At 48.7% G+C, this 25,778-nt stretch overlaps 2 protein-coding genes across 2 annotated transcripts in view; one reads left to right on the top strand and one right to left on the bottom strand.

The window, feature by feature from the left end:
- Positions 1-25,778, top strand: part of LANCL2 (LanC like glutathione S-transferase 2) — a 240,610-nt gene that overhangs the window by 40,899 nt on the left and 173,933 nt on the right. The window lies entirely within an intron of this gene.
- Positions 7,782-24,225, bottom strand: LOC130684452 (neutral amino acid transporter B(0)-like). The gene is given in 9 exon segments (XM_057505311.1): positions 7,782-12,129; positions 12,132-12,253; positions 13,636-13,770; positions 13,913-14,107; positions 14,860-15,093; positions 16,927-17,093; positions 17,965-18,012; positions 18,437-18,479; positions 20,869-24,225. Coding segments are annotated over 9 exon segments (1,650 nt in total). The 5' UTR covers positions 21,435-24,225; the 3' UTR covers positions 7,782-11,989.

Raw genomic sequence — 25,778 nt, 5'->3', positions numbered from 1 at the left:
CCATGTGCATTTATTGACCAGAGTTCAATATTTGCACACAGTTCTTTTCTCTTTTTAGGTGAAATTTACATACAGTAAAATGCAAAAATCTTCAGTGCCATTCGCTGATTTTTGACAGATATATTTGGGTGATTTCACTGGAATCTTCATAACTTCTTGGTGAGGTTGGCATTGTACCCATTCTCCAGATGGGTAAAACTGGCCAGAGGAACTTTTGGAGGCTTACAGCCAAAGGAAGTCACTTGAGGCCACATCTGGGGAGGCTGGGAGTTGCACGCCTACCTGCTGAGGCCCTAATCCTAACTGCGGGGCCGTCTCCCTAAATCCGTTTTAGTCACGTGGATGTTTCCAGTGAATCAATCATGACTCCCTGCTCTGCGTAGCAGTGCTGAAATCCTACTTCCTTCCCCACCTGTCCGGTTACCTGACAACATTTCAGGTTTTCACACTTGCTCCAAGATTAGGGATAGTGATAACCTCAGAAGCTTAGTCCTGCAGCAGCTATGGGGCCTCAGGCAAGACACAACCTCAGTGAGCCTCAGTTTCCACGTCTGTAAAGAGGAAGGAAGAATAATAGAGCAAAATTCCTTGGTTGCTGTGTAGATCAAATGAGATATGTTCAAAACATTCAGGCAGGGTACAGGGTAGCCCTTAATAAAGTTAAATAGTACTGCTAAGATGACTGCTATTATCGTTGTTATTGAAGGATATGGTTGAGGCCCGGACCAGCTCCAGACGCTGCTGGGCCCTAGTGGTGAGCTCTCCCTCATGGTCACTGCCAGTCCCAGACCTTCTGGAAGGAGTTTGAGAGCTTGTGGTGACTCCCTGTGGAATGTGAGGCATTGGGGTCAGGCCGCAGCCCTGAAGTCCTCCTGTGTCTCTCAGACACTCTCCCCTCCCAAATCCTCCCATGCTTAACACCACCAACCTCCCATCCCACACTGAATTCTGAAGCCACATTCATTCAACAAACTCTTGTTAAAGCCTGGGGTGCTTGGTTCTGTGCTGGACACTGAGAGTGTGGGTCCTAGAGCCACACAGACATGGGTGCAGATTCCGGCTCCACCCCTTCCCAGTTGAACATCAGATGCATTTGTTCTAGAGTCAAAATGAGCATAAAAATTTGATCATGCACGCTGTGACCCTGGATACAGAATCTGAGGGCAGAATTCCTGAGTATTCCATGCATTCTCTAAATATTCCTTGAGCACTTACTAAAGGCCAAGTGCTTTCCAAGGTGCTGGGGATTCAGCAGTGAGAGAAAGAAAAAGAAAAGAACGACGAGGCTCCTTGCTAGCCTTCTAGTGAGAAGACACAAGGAGATGAACTGGGGCTGTCAGGTGGGGTAAGTGCTGGAGAAAGCTCCGACATCGCATGGCAGAGAGAGTTGGCGTGGTCAGGATGGGCCACTTTGAGGAGGTAACATTTGCATTGAGACCTGCATGACAGGAAGGAGCCCACTGGGACAGTATGGGAAGAACATTCCAGTGAGAGCAAAGAGCAGTTTTCAAAGCCATCAGGCAGCAGTAAGAGGGGATTCCCACCCTGTTTGAAGTGCTGTTTGGTGTTATCCTATCTCCACTAAGCCTTGGGACCTCACTCTCCCATTTCACTGATTTGGTAGCAGAAAGGGGATTTGAACTCAGGTATCTGTGGTCCTGGTCCATGCCGTGAATGCCTATTGGTTACCATGGCTACCCCTGCATTTGGCTCCTTCCCACATACAGACATTTCCTTCAATGGACCATCATTTATTCTGAGCACAAATGGGTGGTGCCAGGGACCCAGTGGTGTCCAAGACAGCCACATCCCCAGAGAGTAATGATGCAGAGTGAACAGGGCTGGGAGAGTGGAACGAGGGAGGGATGTTTGACTTGGCCTGGGGTTCAGGGAGGGCTTCCTGGAAGAGGAGGCATTACAGCTGGGATAGGACAGGGTTAGACCAAGACCAGGAATGTGTATTCCAGGCAAAGAGAACAGTACAGGCAACCGTCCAGAGTTTAGAAGAGCCTGGAATGTTCCCAAGATCTAACCTAGTCACCCCCACCCTCTGAGTGGCCCCAGCATCTTCCCTCAGGATAAAGTCCAAACACTTCAGCTGGGCACCTGTCTGTTTCACTACTTCATTCCCTCAATCATTTAACAAACCACATCCACAGAACAGAGTGCTGAGAGACGTCAGATGGAATGAGACAGATGGGGAACTGTGCTGAGGGCCCGTTTCAGTAATAAATCAGGTGGTCAAGAAATACTGTTAGGGAGGAAAACTTAAGGTTCAAGATGTGTATAGGACAGGGCACCTTACAGTCTATGGGGACAAACGAATATGTAGCAGCTTCTGTTTCAAATGCACTGACTGTCTCTACAAGAATGCATACACACTGCCCAAAGTGGTTGCTTTCAGAGAGGAAAACTGTAGCTTTGCAGTTCAGCGTGAGCACCCCGGTTTGTTCAACTGTGAAATGGGAATAGTTGTAGTATCTGCCTCAGAGACCATGGAGAAGTGAACCAAGTTTGTGTGTGTTAAGTAACTGCGGTGGTGCCTGGAAAGTCACAGAGTCAGGGTGTCTTCAGCAGTGAAGACTTTTTGAGATCAACATTTTATCTAAAATAAAATCTAAAAGGCCTTTTTCATACTTTCCGTCAGACACAACCTGGGGCTGCCCTCCCAGGAGTGTTCAAGACCCAGGGTCCACAGGCAGACGGAGCCTGAGAGGCGCCAGACTGGCCCCAGCAGCTGGTTTCACGGCCTGCAGTAGCAGGTGGCCTGGCTGGGGGCAGGGAAGCTTCTGGAAACCCTCCCAGTGATCAAGGCCGCAGGGTATGAAGAAGCGGCCCAGGCAGGGAGGAGACGTGCAAGGAGGAGGCTGCAGGGTTCAGGGACTCCTGAATCCCAGAACCTGCAGGGAGTGTGGGATGGGTTGGGCCAAGAGGTCAGCGTTTGGAGTTTGGTCCCAGATTGGCCAGGAGTGTCCCACCCCCTGCCTTCCTCAGGTTTAGAGAAGAAAATATACCAACTGGTCTCAACCAGCTCTCCTCCCACACAGTCAAACCTCCTACCCAGATTCAGATTTCTTCATTGGAAAAAGAAAAGAGAAAAGGCCTGGGGCTCTGGGAAAGAGGTGAGAAGAGGTGAGAAGGACCATAGGAGGCTGAACTGAGCAGTGGAAAATCTGGGCTCCACAGAACAGAGAGGCCCTTCCTGGCCTCAATTTGGCACCTGTGAAATGGGTATCATTCTGGAGGGTGTCCTCCTGCAGAAGACTGTTGTCTGACAACAGATGGGGACTGAGCAACGTTCAGGCTTTCAGCCTTCTCCATCAGACCTGTGATCAGGAGCCCCCAGAGGATAGGGTCTCTCCTCCTCCCTCAGATGTGTTCAGCAAACATTTTCTGAGCACCTTCTGTGTGCCCAGTCCTACACTGGGTGGAACTGGGAACCCAGCTGTGACTGATGCAGGTCTAGCTCCTGCCACCCTGAGCTCATAGTCCAGTGAGGGGACAGACAGTGATGACCCAGAGAAGTGTTGGAAGGGAGGAGCTCAGATGGGAAGCCCAGCCTGGGAATTCAGGTAAAGGAGGGCTTCCTGGAGGAGGCAGAATCTGAGCTAAATTTTGAAGGATGTCAGAACTGATCAGTGAAAGGAAGAGGAAAAGGGCATAGGCACAGGACACAGGTGAGAAATGCATGAAACCAAGAATTGTCCCATTTGGTTGGAGTGCAAAATTCAAGGGGAAATCTGTCAAGAAATGAGGCTGGTACTGTGGGGAGGGGCCAGATCAGGTAGGAGAAATAAAAAGGCTGAAGTTAAAACCATTCACTGAACATGTTTTACCAAAGTGCCCGGCCCTGTGGTGGGTACTGCTGGGGTTACAGTGATGGCCAAGGGGGGCTCTGCCCTGTTCTCTCAGAGTTCATCACCTGTGTCACTGTTTCTCAAACTTCCTGTCTCACAGCTCCCTTGGCATGTTAGAATGCAGATTCCTGGTCTCCAAGGCTACTTCAAAATGGAGGGAAGTAAAATCCTACCACCTGCTGAGTAGGAGAGGAGAATGGGAATATTGGTTAACAGCTCTAGAGGGATTTTGCTGATTCCAGAATTCTGCTCCTTTGCTCGGAATCCAGGAGTTCTTAGCACAGTCTGGTCACCTATATTTTCAAATTTCAGATGTCAACCTATTGCTAGGACAGGAAATAAAGTAATCGCTCTCAAGCAGCTAAATAGGAAAATATTAAATATCAGAGCATATTGCGGAAGCTCATTGTTTTGTGAAATTTTAAGTCACGTGTATGTGGTCATGCCTGTACATACACGTACTGGGTTCTAAGTAAAATATACATTCTGTTGTGCATTAAGGGTCTTAAATTCAATTAGTTTGAAAAACTCTAGGCTACTGGCCCTACGACCTGATCCACCTCCTCCTGGGAGAGCCCTGTGAGGCGCATGCTGCTTTTAACCCCATCTTGGGGATCAGGAAACAGGCTCAGATCTCTGAGGTGCAGCTGTGGTTAAGAACCACTCCGTGTTAACTGTGTTACCTCGTTATTTTAGTTCTCCGCACCCGTTAGCCTACTTGCTAGGTGGGTTAAACAATAATCGGAGCTCACATTTTCTGAGCACTTACTGTATGTCATCGTTCTCAGTGTTTCGCACAGATGAACTGATCTATCCCTTGCCTCAGTCCTCTGAGGTAAGAGCTGCTATTGTTCCCATTTTACAGACGAGGAAACTGTGGCCACAATGGTAATGTTACTTGCCCAAGGTCAGACATCTTAAGAAGTGGCAGAGCGGGAAGTTGAACCCAGCCTGTCAGACTAGGAGCCCACACGGAAGTTGCCCTCTGTGCCCCTCTCTACAATGGTTTGTAGAGGGACTTCTGGGAAGCCCCACCACTCAGCGGGGAAAGCGATGGCTGCCTACCTTTGGTAATCATGCACTTAAGAGTAAATACTGTTCGGCCGTGTACCCCCAATGTGTGTATTTATTTATAAGTTATATACAGGTACCACTATCATTCTGTATGTTAGTAATAAGGCTTAAATTATTCCATTCTAAAATTAAAAATAAATAGAGAGGTTTTGTTTATGTTTCCTCATTCCAATGACTTGTCCCACATCCCTTCCAGGTGTGTGCACCTGGCTTTTGAGACCACAGGCTCTGAAGTGGGGAGACCTGGGTTCAAACCCTGATGCTGTTGCTTCCTGCCACTGTGAATCTGGGCTGCCCTCACTGCCTCTCTGCAACTTGTTTTGCACCTGGAAATGGGGGTAATGAGTGCTTACCCCATGGGGGTGCTGTGAGGCACTGGAGTGGAGTCAGGGCTGGGTTTGGTTCCTGTCTTGGCCACTTAACCTTCTTTGTGATCTTAGGCAAGTAACTGCCTCTTTCAGCCTCTGGGTTGGGCAGAGGGATTGGTGATATACTGCAGAAGTGTAAAGCCCTTGGCGGAGGAGGCAAGAGAAGATAAGATGCAAATTTGGCCCAGGCTCCTGAGGCTCAGACTTCCAAAGCCTGACTTTTATAACTCAGCCTCTGTTTTTAGCCACTAAACCTGCAAATGGCTGGCAGAGAGAGAGAGACTGTTGGGTTCTCATGGAGCCTTATAGGAACATAATGGGGATGATCTGGGTTATCCCTGTGATCGGGTGGGGGTTTTGGCTCTTGGAAGGCATGGCCTAGAGGTGGAGATATCTTATGATATGCCGGGCATCTCCACACAATGAAGTATTGTTCCTTGTCACACACAGTTTTAAAATGTGCCATTGGACTTTATGACACATGGGTGATACTCAAAATATTTGGCAACTGGCACAGTGATATAAATTAATATATAAACATATGAACCAAAAATTTAAAACATTTTTCTTCTCTAAATAATCAAAGCCATCTACCTATATATACGTATTTCTTTAAATCGTTTGCCAAGAACATAAGTTGAAGCAGGAATCATTCAGAAGTTATTGTAAGGATTTTCCTTTCAGAAATTGTTGGTGTGATGTTTTTGATTGACATAGCTGCATATTTCCTACAAACATACACGTCTATATTATAATATAACCATGCCTTAGAAGTGATTAGATTAGGGAACCACATCAAATGCTTCTAGCAATTTTCCATTAGACTGAGACCTTCAGGTGACTTGAGTTATCAGTAGATGAGGAATTCTCTAACATAGTGTTTTGATGTTCTCTCCACTCTTTGCTGTCCCTCAGCTAACAGCAGTTACATTAAAAACTTTTCTAGCCCTTACAGTACTGTCTGATAATTTTGTATATTTAATGTCTTTATTACCAGCTAAGTAATGAGATGACAGAAAACCCGTTGCACCAATTAACTTGAATAATGACTTTATATCAGAATATGTATATTTGAATTTTCTGTTTGCTCAATTACTTTTGTACTATTAACCAGCCAGAACTGAAGGACTTCAGTATTTTAACCAGCACATCCCTACCAGTGCATACTAACTTAAGTTTTAAGGTTATTTGGAAAACTCAGGTTAAGAATTATCTGAGCTCAGGAACTAATTTTCTCCTCATGCAACGCCCTCTTTGTAAGGTTTTAAGAGGTTCTGAATTTTCCAAGAAGTGCCACTACCATGTTAAATGAGGGTAGTTTGTATGTGTTTTGTTCAAAACTTGGCCAAAGATTGTCAACAATCTTGGAAAATCATGTTTCACATGGCCTGTGGTAATCAGACACTGATAATCCATGTTTCCAGCCATGATGAGAACTGCACGCATTACAGGTATAAAAATCTGGCTACCTCCTTGGGTTCTGGGAGGTGGCCCCACACATTCATATATTGAAATGCATATGATAAGTGACTATCCTTTTATTTCTCCTTTTTATTACAGTTAGAGCCATGTAGAGATTGTTTTTAAAATCATGTGCAGGTTATATTATCTATGTAGTTCATTTCAGAAGAGCCAAGAGGACTTTCCCACAGCCAACATTCAAGCCAGTCCAGGCACTGGTATGGCCATGCCGATGGGGAAAACATGGAAATATTGATTACTGTTCTGTTGGTCAATGTCACTGCCACAAGCCCCCTATTATTACCTTCCTGGGGACACACTGGACCTCCTCACACCCAGAGAAAAAGGTGTTCACAATGGGCACAGCGGGAGGGAAGGGAACCCATGTCCCAGATGCGGTTGGGGTGACTGATAGCCTGACCAAGTAGTGAATACTTTGTGTATGCCTCATCTCCCTGCGCATTACAAAACATTTGCTATGAAAAGTAAATGCCACTCAAAGATCTACGTACAACACACGTTATACACAATGGCCCCAAACTGGAACCCACCCATGTCTGTTAACAAGTGAGTGAGTAAACAAACGGTGCATCCAGACAATGGAATACTCTGTGGTGATTTAAAAAAATAAAAAAGGAATGAACTACTGATACATGCAAAAACATGAGTAGATCTCAAAAGCATCATGCAATGTACAAGAAACAGGACGCAAAAAGCTACATACTGCATGATTCCACTAATGTGAAATTCTAGGAGATCAAACTGATCCTTAATGACCAAAAGCAGCTCAGTGGCTGCCTGGTCCTGTGGTGGAGGGTGGGACAGACTGCAAAGCAGCAGGAAGAAATGTGGTGGTGGTGGGAATATTGTGTATCTAAGTTGTGGTGGTGGTTTTTCATGAGCGTATGCATCTCTCAAAACTCATCCAATTGTTGACTTTAATGAATGCAGTTTATTGTATCAAATTATACCTCAATAAGGTTGATCCCCACCCCCAAATGAAAGCAGACTGGGAGGGCAGTTCAACAAGCCTAGATATATTGATCGTTCTCTACAAGGGACGAAGCTGAGTCATTAGTCTGTGCCTGCCTGCCCCCCATACTGTTACTCTGAGTGCAAAACTCAGGCCCAAGCCCAACCCAAGACCAGCCTGAGCCTCCCTCCCAAGTCAGGTTCCTTCAAAAGAGCAAGAAGGTGTCCCAGTAATAGGAGTGGGTGGATCAATGGAAGAAGGGAGGGAGAGGTGGAAGCCCCACCCCAGAGTGGCTGTTCAGGTGCTTTTCCTTCTGTTCTTATGTAACCTTAACCAGTGGCTTTGGGTAAGACATAGCCATTGTCACCAGAGGGTGAGCCCCATGCTGTGCTGGGCATATGGCAGTGAACAGGACAAACGTGGCTCCCTCACGGAGTGATCACATCCTAGTGGAGGCCAGGTCTGGGAGCCACTGAAGCCCCAGTCCACCCTGGGAAGGTTGAGATGGTTACAATCTTTCTGTATAACGTAGATCAGCGTTTTAGGCAAATCAGTGGCATGTGCCCAACAAATTTTTTAAATGGCAGAGAAAAAAGTGGGTAGGTACTGTTTGGTGGAATTTAGCCCAGTTACAGAGTTTTCGTATGGACACATAATGTGTATACAGATTGTATATGCAATATATTACATCTGCAGGTATGCACCTTTTTAAACGGGCATCCCTCAAATTCTAAATCTAATGCACTTCCAACAAAGCATTAAATAGTAACTATCTTGAGCAGGGAAAATGATGCCTTCACAGCTCCACCCAAAACCCCAACTGATTTCCCCATGTATCATTAAAACAATCTTAAACACTTACATAACAACCCACGAGGGACTTTGGCATACTAGAAAGCATTGGAAAACTCAGTGACTAAGTTATTCGACACTTAACAAACTCATTAGTGGTTATGCTGTGTGCAATACACGATTCTGCCCAGAACCAGATTTGAATTATATTTTCCTTCAGCACTGCAATTATCATGAGATGTAACTAAATAAACTGAAAAATGATGCTAAAGATACTCAAGATACCATCTATAATGGAACCCAAATTGGTGCTGCCTCTAGGCACCTAGCAGAAGTCTACTTAGGGACCGAGGTTGGGGGCCATAGTATCAGTAGCGTGTGACACGCTGCAGCAGTGCGCAAGACAGGATCCTGCTCGGACAGGTGAGCCACACCTGGTATTATCCATATCCTGGATATCTACAGGAGTTCAGCAGTTGCAGAGGAGTTTTTTAATTCAAATAGCAAATTCTGGATTTAAAAAAGCACGTCATTTTTGGGGATGATTTGGAAGTCACAGTTCAGCTACCAATGGAGTCTTGCATTCCCACATAGGTGATTATAGTGGAAAATGAATTCCCACCATGAGCTGTGCAAAATTCTTAACTGGAAGATGATATACATAGGATAAAATGCACACCTTTTAACTGTACGGTGTCATTCTACTGAATATATACATCTGTGTAAGCAGAACCCATATCAAGATATTGAACATTTGCTGTATCACTGAAGGCTGCCTTGTGTCCTCTCCCACTCAGTAAGTTGCCCTCCTAGGTCACCACTGTTCCAATTGCTCTCCCCATGGACAGTTTAACCTGTTCAATATCTTCATATAAATGGAAATGTACAGTATGTACTATTTCCAGCTCCTTTCACTCAAAATATTATCTGAGAGATGCATCTAAGTTGTATATCAAAACTATTTTTGCTGAGTAGTTTACATCGTACTTTTGACTCTGCCGGTTTATACAACTGACTCATTTCCAAATGTTGGCAATTTTGGAGAGAGCAGCTATACATATTAGTATAACAGTTTATTAGTAGGATTTCATTTCTCTTCAGTAAATACCCAGCAGTGAAACTACTGAGCTGTAGGGTACATGTACATTTTAACTTGATAAGCAACTGCCCAGTGATTTTCCAAAGTGATCGAATTACTTTGCATTCACCCCAGCCACGTGTGGGCTGTCCAATTGCTCCACATCCTCAGCAGCATTTGGTATTGTTTTTGTTTTGTTTTGTTTTGTTTTTTGTTTTTGCCATTCTGATAGGTGGGAGTGCTATCTCCCTGTTGTTTACAATGGTGTTTTTTGATGAACAGATAGTTTATTTCAGCGAAGTCCAACTTACCATGTTTGGGTTTTGTTTTTTCTGTGCGGCTAGTGCTTTTAGTCAAATTCTTAAAAACATCTGATGAGATATGCTTGACAATTTTATTACTCAAAAATGTCCTCTGCCCAAGCATATATGTTCAACTAATATATGATAAAGGAGCCATGGATATATACAATGGGGAAGTGATAGCCCTTTTAACAGCTAGTGTTGGAAAAACTGGACAGCTACGTGTAAGAGAATGAAACTGGATTATTGTCTAACTCCATATACAAAAGTAAACTCAAAATGGATCAAAGACCTGAATGTAAGTCATGAAACCACTAAACTCTTAGAAGAAAACATAGGCAAAACTCTGTTGAATGTAAACATGAATGACATTTTCATGAGCATATCTCCCTGGACAAGGGAAACAAAAGCAAAAATGAACAAGTGGGACTACATCAAACTACAAAACTTCTATACAGCAAAGGACACCATCAGTAGAACAAAAAAACATCCTACAGTATGGGAGAATATATTCATAAATGACATATCTGATAAGGGGTTGACAGCCAAAATATATAAAGAGCTCACATGCCTCAGCAACCGAAAAGCAAATAATCTGATTGAAAAATGGGTAGAGGATCTAAACAGACAGTTCTCCAAAGAAGAAATTCAGATGGCCAACAGGCACATGAAAAGATGCTCCACATCACTAGTCATCAGAGAAATGCAAATTAAAACCACAATGAGATACCACCTCACACCAGTTGGGATGGCCAGCATCCAAAAGACAAACAACAAATGCTGGCAAGGATGTGTAGAAAGGGGAACCCTCCTACACTGCTGATGGGAATGTAAATTATTTCAACCATTGTGGAAAGCAGTATGGAGGTTCCTCAAAAACTAAAATAGAAATACCACTTGACCGAGGACTACCTCTCCTAGGAATTTACCCTAATAATGCAGGATCCCAACTTCAGAAAGACCCCTATGTTTATCGCAGCACTATTTAGAAGAGCCAAGAAATGGAAGCAATGTAAGTGTCTACCAGTACATGAATGGATAAAGAAGATGTGGTACATATACACAATGGAGTATTATTGAGTCATAAGAAAAAAACAAATCCTACCATTTGCAACAGCATGGATGGAGCTAGAGGGTATTATGCTCAGTGAAATAAGCCAGGTGGAGAAAGACAAGAAACAAATGATTTCACTCATCTGTAGAGTATAACAACAAAGCAAAAGCTGTAGGAACAAAACAGCAGCAGACTCACAGAACTCAAGAAGAGACTAACAGTTATCAAAGGGAAAGGAACTGGGGAGGGTGGGTGGAGAGGGAGGGAGAAGGGGATTGAGGGGCATTGTGATAAGCACACATAATGTAGGGGGGCACAGGGAAGGCAGTATAGCACAGAAAAGACAAGAAGTGACTGTATCATACTACACTGATGGACAGTGACTGTAATGGGGATGTGGTGGGGACTTGATAATGGGGGATATCCAGTAACCACAATGTTGCTCATGTAATTGTATATTAATGATATCATTAAAAAAATGTCCTCTCGAGTAACAGTAGTACTTATCCTGCTCTTCCGGAGTCCCCAGAGTTCCAGGCAGTGTTTCTCTTAAAAACACTGAAGGGAACAGTCGGCCTGGGGACAGAGTGGGAAGTATATGGAGAGAGTCACAGAATACACACACACACACACACACACACACACACACACACACACACACCAGCTACAGCCATCAAAAGAACGAGCAAAGGAGCCAGCAACCGGTCTGAACATCCTTCAAATCCGTACGGTGCCCTGCGCCCTGTGCCCCGAGTCAGGAAAGCCAGGAAGGCTCCCAGGATGGGGTGTAGAGGACACTACTGCTCCATCTTGCTGTTTCTAGCCTTGGGTGGAGGCAGGAGTTGCGGACTGGGGAGATTTGGGGAGACGCGCACACACACACACGTACATCCCAGCAATGAGGCCTCTCTGATGTGATGTCAGGGAGGAGGCTGGAGCCCCCGTCTCCCTGGAGTGTGTGGTAGGGCCCCCGGAGCCCAGTTTGTTTATTCATCCTTCCTCATGATCCCAGTGTTCAAAGTGTCCCTGGTCAGAGTAGGGAAGGTTCCTCATAGAGTTTACATGAGGGATACCCTCTTGTAAGTGTCAGCATCCCCCTCCAGGTCCTGCACCACAGTTTGAGGAGGGGGTTTCCCTCCCCAGTAGAGAGTGGCAGCGGAGTCAGGGGCCCTCAGTCTTCACTTGGATCAGCTCGGGCACCGGGCTCTGGGACTCTGTGTGATCCACATAACTTTGCAGGAGTCCTGCCCCAAAGGCGTCACCTTCCACATTGAGGATGGTACAAGACCGGTCTCTGAGGGGATAGGAGTGATGGGGAAGTGAGCGGGAGGGGAGAGGTCAGGGCTCAGCCCCACCCCCTGCTCCCTGGAATCTTGAACTCCCCAGCACACCCTTCATGGAAGCCCGTTCTACTCCTGGACCCAGAAGCTCATCCCTCCATCCACCCTGGACCCCAAATGATCCTTCTGCCAACAGAGCCCAAGACTTGTTCCTTCTGGAACCTAAGTCATCCCTCTCTTTTGCTGGAGCCCCAGGAAACCCATCTACCTCTCCTCTTCCCCCTGAAACCCTAAAGTCTCCCTCAGGCTCTTCTTCCCCCTGGAATCCTAAGGATCTTCCCTTTGATTCCTCTTTTACACTATGTATGTGCATGTGTGCATGCACTTTAGAAAATGGAGCTATAATATGCATACCATAAAATTCACCCTTAAAAGTGTACAATCTAGTGGTTCTTAATATATTTAGACTTTTGCAACCATCAGCACTATTTAATTTCAGGATCATTTCACCGCTCCAGAAAGAAACCTCCACAACCCATTAAGCAAGTGACACCCAACCCGCACCACACCAATCCCCCTCTCCCAGCCCTAGGTAACCACTGATCTATTTTCTGTCTATAAATCTGCCTGCTCTGGACATCTCATACAAATGGAATCATGCAGTATGTGGTCCTATGTGTGTGGCTTCTTTCACTTAGCATAGTGTTTTCAAGGGTCATTCATGAATACATACATGTATCAGAGCTTCATTCCATTTTATTGCTGAATAATATTCCATTGTATGGGTATGTGACATTATGTACCCATTCATCAACTGACAGACATTTGGGTTTCCACCTGTTTATTTGTTATTCTGAATAATGCTACTATGAACATTCATGAACAAGTTTTTGTGAACGTTTTCAAATTCTCTCAAGTACATACCTAGGAGTAATATTGCTGAGACATATGGTAACTCTATATTTAACTTTTGGAACCAAATTGTTTTCTAATCTTTTATGCACTTAAAAGCTTAATCGTGATAGCTAACAATTATGTAGCATTTACTACTGACTATGGGCTCTTATAAAGCAGTTTCATGTATTATGTCATCCAATCCTCAAGGAGAGACTAGTCTTTCCATTTTACAGTTGGTGAAACTGAGACACAGAGATTAAGTACTTGCCCAAGGTCACCAATAGCTAGCAAGGGTGGCAGTGGGATCTGAACACAAGCAGCCTGGCCTACGGATCCACTTTAGTAATCAACGGTCCTCTGACTGGAATATTCAAGCTCTCATTCCCTTTTCTCTAGACCTCCTTCCTCTCTTCTGCACAGAGGTGCTCAGTGAACCTCCTGCTCCTCTCCTCTCCCAGGGGTACCCCTTACCCACATTGAGCTACAAACCCGCACTTACAGAAGCCAGTCCACAGCCAGGAACAAGGAGATGTCATGGGCTGGGAGACCGACTGCCCGGAGAATGATGGCCACCGTGAGGACACCTCCAGCGGGAATGCCCGGAGCGCCCACGCTGGAAGCTATGGCGGTGACCCTGGTGGAGGTGGGGAGGTCACAGAGACGCCTTGGTAGTGGGAGAAGCTGCCACCCGAGCCCTGCTCCCCTCAGCCTGAGTTTACTCTCAGAGGAGGGGTCAGGTGCGTTGGGGGTACTAGCAGCAGTCACCCCGCACTCACAGGATGGTGATGATCTTCCCGAAGTCCAGGGACTGGTGGTTGAGCTGTACAATGAACACTGCGGCCACACCGTGGAAGAGCGCGCCACCGTCCTTGTTGAACGTGGAACCGATGGACAGGACAGAGTGGCTGATATGCTTGGCGACGCCATTCCTCTCCTTCACGCACTTCTTCATCACGGGCAGCGTGTCAGAGCTGCTTGGAACGGGACCAACCTGCAGTCATCTCGGGAGGTGACCCCGACCGCCCCGCCCCTGTTCGCCCCAACGCAGGCTCGGCTCCCAGCCAAGGCTCCGCCCAGCAGCCTACACCTGTCCCCAACTACCCCCAGGCCTCCACCCAAACAGCTCCCTAGGTCTCCATGGCATTCCCTTTCCAGGGCCAGAATAGGGCTCCCCCAGAATGCAAGGATGCCAGCATGCCTGAGTCCTGGGCTCCCTGGGGAAGAATAGACTGCTGCCCTTCAAAATACACTCAAAAATCCATACCTAAATCCTGTGATGCCTGAGAGCTCACAGGCCCACACCCGCTTCCCACTCCACCTCAGACCCCCCCTTGCCTTGGGGATGTCGCTGCAGGGAAGGACCGAGTTCTGGGGGGACAGGTGAGCAGAGCCAGGTGAGATACTGAGGGGAGAAGGTGGAAGGAGCTCCCAGAGGCTGGATGCAGGCTGGAGCACTAGCGTCCCAGGACCAGGCCTTGGCAGGGAGGATGGGGGCTCTGAGAAGGAAGAAGTCTCTAAGGCAGTGGCTTCCTTAGAAATTCCTTATGGCAGTGGGGGTGGGGGTGGGATGGAGGTCGGGGATGGCAGGACCTTATGAGAAACTTAGGAAAAGTATGCTCCCTGTACGCAGATCCAATGTCCCCAGATACAAAATTTCAGGGATCTTCTTCATATCAGGCCCCTTAGCTTAAAAATCCTGGCCTGTCCTACCCCAAGGCCACACCTGGAGGCAGTCATGAAGGCAGTGAACAGCGCTGTCCTGAAGCCCCACAGGAAGCGGTAGGGATTTTTGCAGGTGAAGACGAAGTAGATGAGGGGCAGCACCAGGAGCCCATGAATGACATGGCCCAGCAGGCAGCACAGGATGTATTTGCCGAGGATGGTGAAGAACATCCCCACGTCCTGCATCTTCACGATCGTGCCAGCCACCAGGAACAAGATGCCCACAGGGACATACCTAATTACCCAGGAGACAGATTGCAGTTTCTGACCACATGCTCACCCAGGGCCAGGCACTGCGCCCAGCACATGGCAAGACCACAGCCCCCTCATAGTCAGGAGGTGCCCAGAGCAATGTGTGCTGAGGTTGACACCTCCCCTGCCATCCTCTAGGCTCTCTCGCCTTGAAGATAGGGCAGCAGGGAGATAAAAGACACCTTCATCACCACTTGGAGGAAGGTCACTAAGCAGATTTGGACTTAACACATGATGGAGAAAGAAACATCCACCGTGTGTGGAGCCATTTACATTTTCGAGTTTCCTTTACTATAGTAGCCAGTATGACTTAAACCAATATAATAATCTCACCACATCATGAAAAATGAAAAGGCTGTGGCTCATGTCTTAATAACAGCTCTCAGACCGGAAGCATTACTGATGTGCTAAGCCCTTGAACGTGACTGAATCTTCACCACGACACTATGAGGGAGCTCCTATTTTAGCTTCTTGCAGCTATAGTTGAATTAAACAAAATCTTATAGGTCTGTAAAACAGGGACATTAATGCTACCAAGCTCATAGGAATGTTGGAAGGATAGAATGAGATGCCAGTTGAAATGACTTGAAAGCATTTTGTACATAATACATCCTCTGTAAATTTCAGCTGGGATTATTATAACCATCTCCTGAAATAAGATCCCCGGCGTGTTCATGCCTCCCAAACAGGAGGCTTCCCAGGACTGCCTCCCTGAATGCTCAATTGCCAGGGCCAGTTGTCTCCCAACCCACTTCTCCTTAGTAGCAAAAGAAAGGCATCATTTCCCAGCCACCTGGGCAGCTAAGGTTTGGTTCTGGCCAATAAGATATGTCCAGCAGTTGTACAAGTAAAGTACTTGATAAATAGTAGCAAATATTGTTTACTGTGGACATGCCATATAGGTTAGTCACTGCCCCAAGAGCTTTATACTTTACAATCCATTTGTGCCCAGTACAATAGGCCCCATTTTCCAGATGGGAAACAGTCACAGCAGGATAAGCAACTTGTCATAGGGCACACAGCTAGGAAGAGGCAGCAGCACAGTGGGAACCCAAGCCTCCGCGACCCAGCCTCTCTGGGTAAGTGCTCTTACTCGTCAAGGAGCACTACATTCCACACAGCAGCTTCTTAGATGTTAGCTACACTGGAACCAGGGAGGGTGGGGCTGTGCGATTTGTTTAAAATGCAGCAACCCAGGTCCCTCTCCTGATTTCTGACCTTCTAGATCTAGCGTAGGTCCTGAGAATCAGTGTGAGACTGTGTGGAGATGAAACTGGGGAAAGGGGCAAAGGGGGAAAGTTGGACGTGTGTGCACATGTCTTCTTTTCCCTCATTATCTGAGGTGATGTAACAAAACTCATGTCTAACAATCATAGCTAACCTGAAGTGAATGCTCACAGGTTCCAGGCAGTTAAAGCACTTTCTAAGTGCTCCAACTGTACCTTAGTCACTCCTTTCTTCTTCGTGATAACCCTATAAAGTAGGCACTGTTTTAGACCGTCGATCCAAAGGCAAACATTTGATTACATTTACATCTCTGAAACTGAGATGCTTAGCTAAGCTGTGGTCACAGTTTGGCTGTCTTTGTTATCTTCCAGTAGGATCCAGAAGGTGCTAGCATCGGTCTTAGCTCTTTTGGACTACAACAGTGTCCTTTTATAGAGGAGGAAATTAAAGCACAGAGAAGGTAGTCCACTTGCCGGAAGTCACAGAGCCAGGGAATGGTCAACACTGGATTTGATGCAGGCCATTTGGCTTCAAGGAGAGGATAGAAGATTGCCTCATCCCACAACCCCAGCCCCCACCCACCACTTACCACATGATCCAGGACACCAGCACTATGGTGGCTTTATTGAAGGCATTGAAGAACCGGATGAGCAGCTCTCCCTCAGGCCCCAGCTTCTTCAGGGCCACACCAAAAACGATGGCAAACATCACCAGGCCTAGAATATTCATACCTTCCACCTCGCCTCCAACAGGCACCTTTGGGCAAGGAACAGATGGGGATAGGACGGCAACACTCGTTGAGCCTGCACAGTCACTAAGGGTCTCTCCTGGGTACTGCTAGGACCCAGCACACAACAGCGCCTAGGAACCCTTCCTCCCAAGGCTCAAGTCCAGGTGCAAGACAAATGGACCAGTCATGAGGGATCACCCAGAGTGGGCATGGGAACCCAGGGGAGTACAGGAGCTGAGAGAACAATGCCAGCTTGGCGGCGGTGGGGAGGAGAATCAGGGAGGGCTCCCTGGGAAGGGGCTAAGATCTGGATGGTGAACCAGGTAAATAGGGGTGGTGGAAGGTGCTGGAGAGAGGAAACAGTGTGTAACAGCCTAGAAATGAGGGCAACTTGAGCTTTCAAAGAACATAGAGAAATCCAGTGGGGCTGGAACGGAACAAGCCAGGCATAGGTGGCTGGGCAAAGGCAGGGTCCCATGGACTGTGGTGAGGAGCAGGCTGGACTTTTTCCTGAGGGCACTAGGGAGCATGCCGGGGCTTTGGGGGGCAAGGGAGAGGCAGGGTCAGGTTTCTACTTTGGAAGGACTACCCTGGCTGCCAGGCTGAGGGTCGGGGAGGAGGGGCAGGCCTGGGAGCAGGCCAGGGTAAGATGGGGAGAAAAGAGACTAATGGACCAGGGCCAGGCCGTGGGGAGTGGGAAGAGGAGGCAAAATGCAGACTCCAGAAAGGCAAAAAAGACAGAAATGGGGAAGGGGCAACAGAGAGTTTAAAACAAATTCCACACGAAATATTAGAGACACAGAGCAAACAGAGGCAGAGTGACACCACAAAATGGAAAAACCCCAGCAGTGGGTCAATGGGTGCGCCCCCCCCCCCAATCCCTCCTTCCGCTCTCACCTTCACCTTGGTTCCATCGACCCCTCTCTCGTCATAGGTGGTAGCATACTGCAGGTGGGGTTGGGAGGAGTCAGTGTCAATTGCCACCGGGACTCTCCCACCCCTTGTTGACACTAGCAATGCTCAAAGGCTGCCCTAAGCGTCCCTTAAACATGACCTCACTTCATCCTGCCAGCAACCCTGCTGAGGTAGGACTTTCATACCTCCATTTTCCATTGACAGAAACCAAGGCCCACAGAGGTAGAGGCACTTGCCTGGGGTCACACAGCTAGGATTAGAACCCAGGATGGCTCAGAACTCATATTGTCGTTTCTCAATGAGGAGCATGGGTGGGTTTCAGAGCCACCCAAGAACCCTGCAGTGTGGCCTGTGAATATGTGGGCATGTGTGCCTTTCCAGGCACCACCGTGCTGCATCTGGCTGTCTTTCTCCCGGCCTACCACCCACCCCTCGGGATATCCCTCAGACTCACTGAGCGGAAGGCTGCAGACACCAGGTTGGAGGGGAAGACATTTCTGCAGAGATAGACATGGAGGTAGTTATTAGTACCAAAGGGGAAGGTCAGGGAGTATCTGGGGGCTGGCTTGGCCTTTGGGGGTAGGGGAGGTCCCATTTCCATCCAAATATGGCCCCCACCTATGCTGGAGCTAGGTTCAGTCATGCAAAGTGTGGGGAGTCTGAGCTGGCCTCCTAGGACCCCAGTAGGCTGGTGGTCCAGCCTGGAGGGATCGTGGATTGGTAGTGAGGAATGCTGGCTGCGTAGCACAGGATGGGCAGGGTCACCAGGGGCCTCAGCTCCAGCCCATAAGGCAAACCTAAGACCCTGGTCATTTTGCTTCAGCCTCTTCCTCCGGAGGGCTGGGAGGGCTGAGAAAAGTGCTGGCCCTGGGGACTGGCTGTGGGTGGGAGGCTGTGGGGGAAAATCTGGGTGTGCTAGAAAGAGGCAGTGAAAGAAGACAATAAGGGGCTGTTTGTGTGACAAATGTGCATCTGTGCTTCCGTGGCCACCAGTGTGTGACCATGTCTGAGTGTGACTCGGTGTGTAACAGCATTCATTAAACCCCAGTAAGTGTGTGACGGAGCCACACACTGGCCTTCTGGATCTCACACTGAGACAGAAATAACAGCAAAACGCATTTACAGTAGCTGTAGTGAGTGCTTTTCATCAATCTACTCATGTAATCCTCAAGCAGCCCTTTGGGATTTGCACTATTGTCCTGGTTTTGCAGGGATCCAGGTGAACCCGGGAGCCTTGGAGAATCGTACCTGGGTAGGAAGTGGTGGCGGGAGATTTGAACCCAGCCAACTGGCTGCCTAGTCCTAACCACTCAGGATCCTCCCTCTCACCAATGACGTGGGTGTACAGCTCTTGCTGTGGGTCGGCAGACAGTGTTGGTATCTGGCTGGGAGTATGGGTCAGTGTTCAGCTACGTGGGACAGTGTTGCTACGTGGCCACGCAGATGTGTTTGTGTGTGTATGTACTCTCGAACGTGTGCTCAGGCAGTGCTCAATGTATTGACATAGTGGCATCACTGCGTGGCTGTTTGTGTAAAGGGAAGTCAGTACATGGTGTGTGTGTGGCAGCTGGTTTAAGACCATGTGTCAGTGTGAGATGCCGCAGTTGTGGCTGAGTGTCTGTGGGCCTGTGTCCAGCTGTGTGTTAGTTGGTTATAAAGTTTTGTGGCTCTGAGATGTTCCAGCTAAGTCTGAGTGGCTGGCCAAGTATGAATTACATCTATTTTGGCACACGGGGGAAGCCCACACACAAACAGCCTTCAGGTGGGTGTGCCTGTCTGCAGGTTGGCCTGTACCCACCCAGGCTAGCCAGGGCCTGGCCAGGGCCCAGCTAATCTCCTGCAGCCAGGACGTGCTCCTCCCACCCCACCCCGAGCCTGTGGCAACTTCTGAACAACAAGCCTGCCCAAGTCTCTCATCTCAGCCTCCACAGATGCCCCAAGGTGCTGGGGGAACCCAGTCCCGTGACTCGTCACTTGCTTCCCCCACTTCCAGGAAGTCCCCAACCAACCTGGAGCCACTGAATCAGCAGGCCCCAAAGGCCAGGCCATGTGGGTGGGCCCAGCAGTCTGTCCTCCTAAAAACAGGGAGGCCAGGGCTGGGTGGGGAGGGTACTTTCTTGGGTGGGGAAGCAGAGGTCAGAAGGAAAAGTATCTGCCACTTTCTGATTGGCCCCCTTCTGGGCAGCCTTGTTGTGGGGAGCCCAGACAGAGGGGGACAACAGGAAGGAAAGTCGGTGGAGGGGGCAAGGACTCTCCAGGAGCAAATACAGGGGAAGCCACCAGGGCCCAGCTGCAGCGGGTGTGGAAGGGAGGCTGAGAAGGCAGCCTGGGCATGTCCAGGTAGCCCACGGTGCGGGGAGCTCTGGGGCTGGAAGAGCACCTGGGGAGGGTCACTCGGGTGTCCTCAGATCCTCCAGGGACTCCTTACTCAGGGGCCCCAAGCCCTCTGACCCTAGACTCAGATCTTCAACCAGAAGCCCCATCCTGGAGCCTTCGCTGCCCAAAGATCCCCTTCCAGGTTCCTCCCAGGGTTCCAACCCGCTCAGGAGAGACCCTCGTCTATGCTCCCGACCCTTCTGAGCACTCCTCATCCTCCCCCCCTCCAGGACTGTTGCCTATCACTCTCATGGCCCTTACAGCCCCAGGCTGCACCTTTACAAGCCTCCCTTCCCCAATCTGCCCTCACCCTCTGTGCCCTGACCCCACAGAGGGCCGGAGCTTCCCCCACCATCCGTGCCGTCGTGTCCTTCTGAGGCCCTTGGGATGACCTTTCTCTGGAGGGCCCAAAGCGCCCCCCCACACCCCCCGTTCACGCGGTCCCTCCCGCCATCCCTAATGTGGCTGAAGCAGCCCCGTCTCCCCTCCACCGGGCGGGCGGGGTCTGACCTCACAAGATCCAGGAACGAATAGAGCACCTCCTCTCTGGAGTCCCCTTCCACGGCGTCCGTGGCTCCGAATGAGCTGCTGGCGGCGAAGGCGACGCCTGGCTGCAAGGCCAGAGCCAAGCCCACCCCGAGCGCGGACGCTAGCAGTGTGGTGACCAGGAAAAAGAGCAGCGTCCAGGCGCCCAGGCGGCCGAGCGCGCTCGGGTCCACGTTGGCGGCGCCGCTGATCAGGCTGCACACCACCAGCGGCAAGATGATCATCATTAGCAGGCGCAGCAGCAGCTCGCCCGGGAAGGCGAAGGCCTCCAGGCCCGCGGGGCCCAGCGCTACTGCGCCACCGGCCCACGACACCCCTAGCCCCAGCGCCACGCCCGCCACCGCAGCCGTCACGGTCAGCAGCACCAGCAGGTTGGCGCGACGGCAGCGGCTCACCTGGTCGCGGGAACCGCAGCAGCCACCTCCCGCTGCGCCCGGGTCCTCTGTGGGGACCAACTCCGGGACATCGTTAGCGGTGGGCTCCGCCGCCGCGAGCCCCTTGGGGTCTCCCTTAGGTGGATCGGCCATCATGACGGATGCCTCGGGGCTCCCCAGCGCCCGGAAGCTGGGAGCTTCCTGGGGGTCCTTCCCAGGACGTACACGTTCCTCAGAACTGAGCCGAGTAACAGAGCCTGGAGGCGAGAACTCGGGAGGGTTCCTTGGAGTGGTGAGTTCGCAGCGCCTAAGTTCCTTGGCTCTTGGGAGCTGGAGTGTCGGGGACTGCTAGGCTGGGCGCTGGGGCTCTGATCTTCCAGACTGTGTCCGGTGCCCCAAAGCGGTGACGTGGGAACTCCTGGGTTCACTTGGGCGTCAGGCACACAGGACTTTCTCAGGCTGGAACCTGGGGTCGTTGACTGCTGAAGAAGCAGCCCCCACGGCGGCGATCTTCAAGAGGTACTGGTGGCGCGGACCTGGGACCCCTGGATCTGGAAGGCGGCGACCTAGGTTGCCTGGGTCCTGGAAACCAAGGGCTCGGGAGCCCGAGTCTGGGGCCCGGGAGGCGCAGATCCGGGAAATGGGGAGCCAGTTCCCTGGGGCCGGGAGGGGAAATCCAGGCCCCTGGATGCGGAAGGCGGCGGTCCGGGATCCCAGAAGATGACGGCTATCAGCCCAAAGGGAACCTGCTGCGCGCGCCGCGCCGCTCTGAGCGGAGTTGGCGGAACCTACAGGGATTAAGGGCAGGGGTGAGGCTTTGAGAAGGTGGGGGGCTGGCCGAGGGCGCTGATTGGCTGCAGCGGGTTTGGAGGCCCCCCCACTCCTGGGACCGAGGGGCGCGGCCCGGGTGAGGGTGGGGCCCGGGGCAGGGAGTCGGGCAGACGCTTTTCCCCGCCAAAGGAATTGGGCGGTTTGGGGCTGCTAAACTGCAACTAAACGGAGTCGCAAGGGTGTCCGCAGAGTGGAAGTGATCCGCCGGTGCTTAATTTGGAAACCTGCTCCTACTGGAACTCCTCCCTGAGTTCCATCTTGTGTCTCCTTTCGGATTTGAATTCCTCTAACGTAAAACTCAGATTAAAAGGCTCATCCCTCGCATGATTGGTTTAAGATTTAAGTGAGATGGAGTTATTAATTTTAAAATGTTAATAATTTTTAAGTAAATGTTCCCAATTCAGATTCTGACACAGCAATTAATGGCAGTTAGTATATTTGGGATTGTAATCCACTTTGCCCAAGCAAGGTACCCAATTGGCAATTCAGCCATTAAAAATTGTACTTTGAATTAATGACTGTGCTAATACATTTACAAATGCTTTCACCGAATATTTCTTCTATAGTTCATTAGAAAAATTTTCAAACGAACACAAAAATGTAAAGTATTTTACAGCACCCATTTACCTTCCACCTATAGCTTACAAGTACTGCATCACATACCTCTATATCGTACTTCCATCCATTGGTCTCTCTATCCGTCTGTCCATTCACCTTTTTCTGATGAATGCCAAAGTAAGTTGCACGCATCAGTGTGCTTTCTCTCTAAACACATCACCCCATGTGCATTTATTGACCAGAGTTCAATATTTGCACACAGTTCTTTTCTCTTTTTAGGTGAAATTTACATACAGTAAAATGCAAAAATCTTCAGTGCCATTCGCTGATTTTTGACAGATATATTTGGGTGATTTCACTGGAATCTTCATAACTTCTTGGTGAGGTTGGCATTGTACCCATTCTCCAGATGGGTAAAACTGGCCAGAGGAACTTTTGGAGGCTTACAGCCAAAGGAAGTCACTTGAGGCCACATCTGGGGAGGCTGGGAGTTGCACGCCTACCTGCTGAGGCCCTAATCCTAACTGCGGGGCCGTCTCCCTAAATCCGTTTTAGTCACGTGGATGTTTCCAGTGAATCAATCATGACTCCCTGCTCTGCGTAGCAGTGCTGAAATCCTACTTCCTTCCCCACCTGTCCGGTTACCTGACAACATTTCAGGTTTTCACACTTGCTCCAAGATTAGGGATAGTGATAACCTCAGAAGCTTAGTCCTGCAGCAGCTATGGGGCCTCAGGCAAGACACAACCTCAGTGAGCCTCAGTTTCCACGTCTGTAAAGAGGAAGGAAGAATAATAGAGCAAAATTCCTTGGTTGCTGTGTAGATCAAATGAGATATGTTCAAAACATTCAGGCAGGGTACAGGGTAGCCCTTAATAAAGTTAAATAGTACTGCTAAGATGACTGCTATTATCGTTGTTATTGAAGGATATGGTTGAGGCCCGGACCAGCTCCAGACGCTGCTGGGCCCTAGTGGTGAGCTCTCCCTCATGGTCACTGCCAGTCCCAGACCTTCTGGAAGGAGTTTGAGAGCTTGTGGTGACTCCCTGTGGAATGTGAGGCATTGGGGTCAGGCCGCAGCCCTGAAGTCCTCCTGTGTCTCTCAGACACTCTCCCCTCCCAAATCCTCCCATGCTTAACACCACCAACCTCCCATCCCACACTGAATTCTGAAGCCACATTCATTCAACAAACTCTTGTTAAAGCCTGGGGTGCTTGGTTCTGTGCTGGACACTGAGAGTGTGGGCCCTAGAGTCGCACAGACATGGGTGCAGATCCCAGCTCCACCCTTTCCCAGCTGAACATCAGCTCCATTTGTCCTAGAGTCAAAATGAGCATAAAAATTTGATCAAGCACGCTGGGACCCTGGATACAAAATATGAGGTCACAATTCCTGAGTATTCCATCCATTCTCTAAATATTCCTTGAGCACTTACTAAAGGCCAAGTGCTTTCCAAGGTGCTGGGGATTCAGCAGTGAGAGAAAGAAAAAGAAAAGAAAGACGAAGCTCCTTGCCAGGCTTCTAGTGAGAAGACACAAGGAGATGAACTGGGGCTGTCAGGTGGGGTAAGTGCTGGAGAAAGGTCAGGCATTGTATGGCAGAGACAGATGGCACGGTCAAGATGGGCCACTTTGAGGAAGTAACATTTGCAGTGAGACCTGAATGACAGGAAGGAGCCCACTGGGACAGTATGGGAAGAACAGTCCAGTGAGAGCAAAGAGCAGTTTCAAAGCTGTCAGGCAACAGTAGGACAGGCTTCCCGCCCTGTTGGAAGTGCTGTTTGGTGTTATCTTATCTCCACCAAGCCTTGGGACCTCACTCTCCCATTTCACTGACTTGGTAGAAGAAAGGGGTAATGAGGGTGGTTGTGTGCCCAGAGCCATGCTACTCAAGCTGTGTAGCGAAGCTCAAGCTGGAGGAAGACCCCCGCAAAGCAGGGGCCTTCACAGCTGGCTCCCGCTATTACCCACCTTGATTTTGTTTTTCTCCATTATACTATTGGTTTTGTTTTTTGCTTGCATTATTGCCAAGAGCTAAGCTAACCTTTGCTGAGCAGTGTGGAAAGGATGAGAGCATAAACTTCCCAAAAGCTTTTCAGGACAGTGCTCCTGAAGAATAGAACACGCAGGGGCCAAATGGTGATCTTAGCATAAAGTACCAAAACCTGCTGTTAGTCAAACATTGACCACCCCATTTCCACTGAGAATGCCCCCCTTGTTTTGCTAGTGAAACTAGTGATGGAAAGTTTTATAGAAATAGAGTCATGAGAAAATATTGAATAGAATAACTCTGTTGACAATTAATCATTTCATGTTTTCTTCCCTCTACTACTTCTATAGTTTGTTTCTCTTCTTTCCTAATTATAGCCCTTTACTAGAATTTGTGCCTCATACGTGAAATTAGCAAGTACCATAATTTTCCAGGAAGTAAAGAGACCTCAAAACAAGTGCTGGGCATAGGAGCCATAGAGCATAAATCTGCAAAGAAGTGAAAAACTAACCTTTTCAAAGAATATTACTTCTCTCTCACTTACCAGCTTTACATCTCCCTGTATGGCCCTGGAAGATGGCTGGTTAGCCAGAGACGGGTAAGATTCCTCAAGGGAGGAACAACCTAAGATAGGCACAGTTGCAGGGGGGCCATCAGGTGAGAAAAAGGGGGCCAAGAGAGGTGAGGCTTAGAACCACACTCCCCCAGTTTTGAGAGAAATCTTCTACACCTGTGGATGTTTTGTTGCCCTTGTTCCACTTGGATTAAGACCTGGTCTGTAGGCACAAACCTGATCATCTACACCTGCCTTCTTACAGTTCTAAATCATGCTTTCTATCTATATCTTGCATTTACCTACTACATTAACATTTTATTAGATTCACATATAAAGTATAAAAATCAAATGAATAATCATACATTATATTTGACGTGATTGTTTATAGTTTAAGGTTTGTAGTTAAAGCAGAAACAGTTTCTATGATATGAATGCCCTTGCATTGTTCACCATGTAAGAATTTTGTTTAGTCCCTGCAGTAGTGGAGTCATAGAGACCTGTGTAGCATATGTCAGGGAGATTTTGGTATCCACACAAACGAAAGAGAAATGTAGATAAGAATCAG

This window comes from Manis pentadactyla, chromosome 7 (assembly GCF_030020395.1).
Source record: "Manis pentadactyla isolate mManPen7 chromosome 7, mManPen7.hap1, whole genome shotgun sequence".
Lineage (NCBI taxonomy): Eukaryota > Metazoa > Chordata > Mammalia > Pholidota > Manidae > Manis > Manis pentadactyla.
This window is presented reverse-complemented; position numbering and strand designations above follow the sequence as displayed.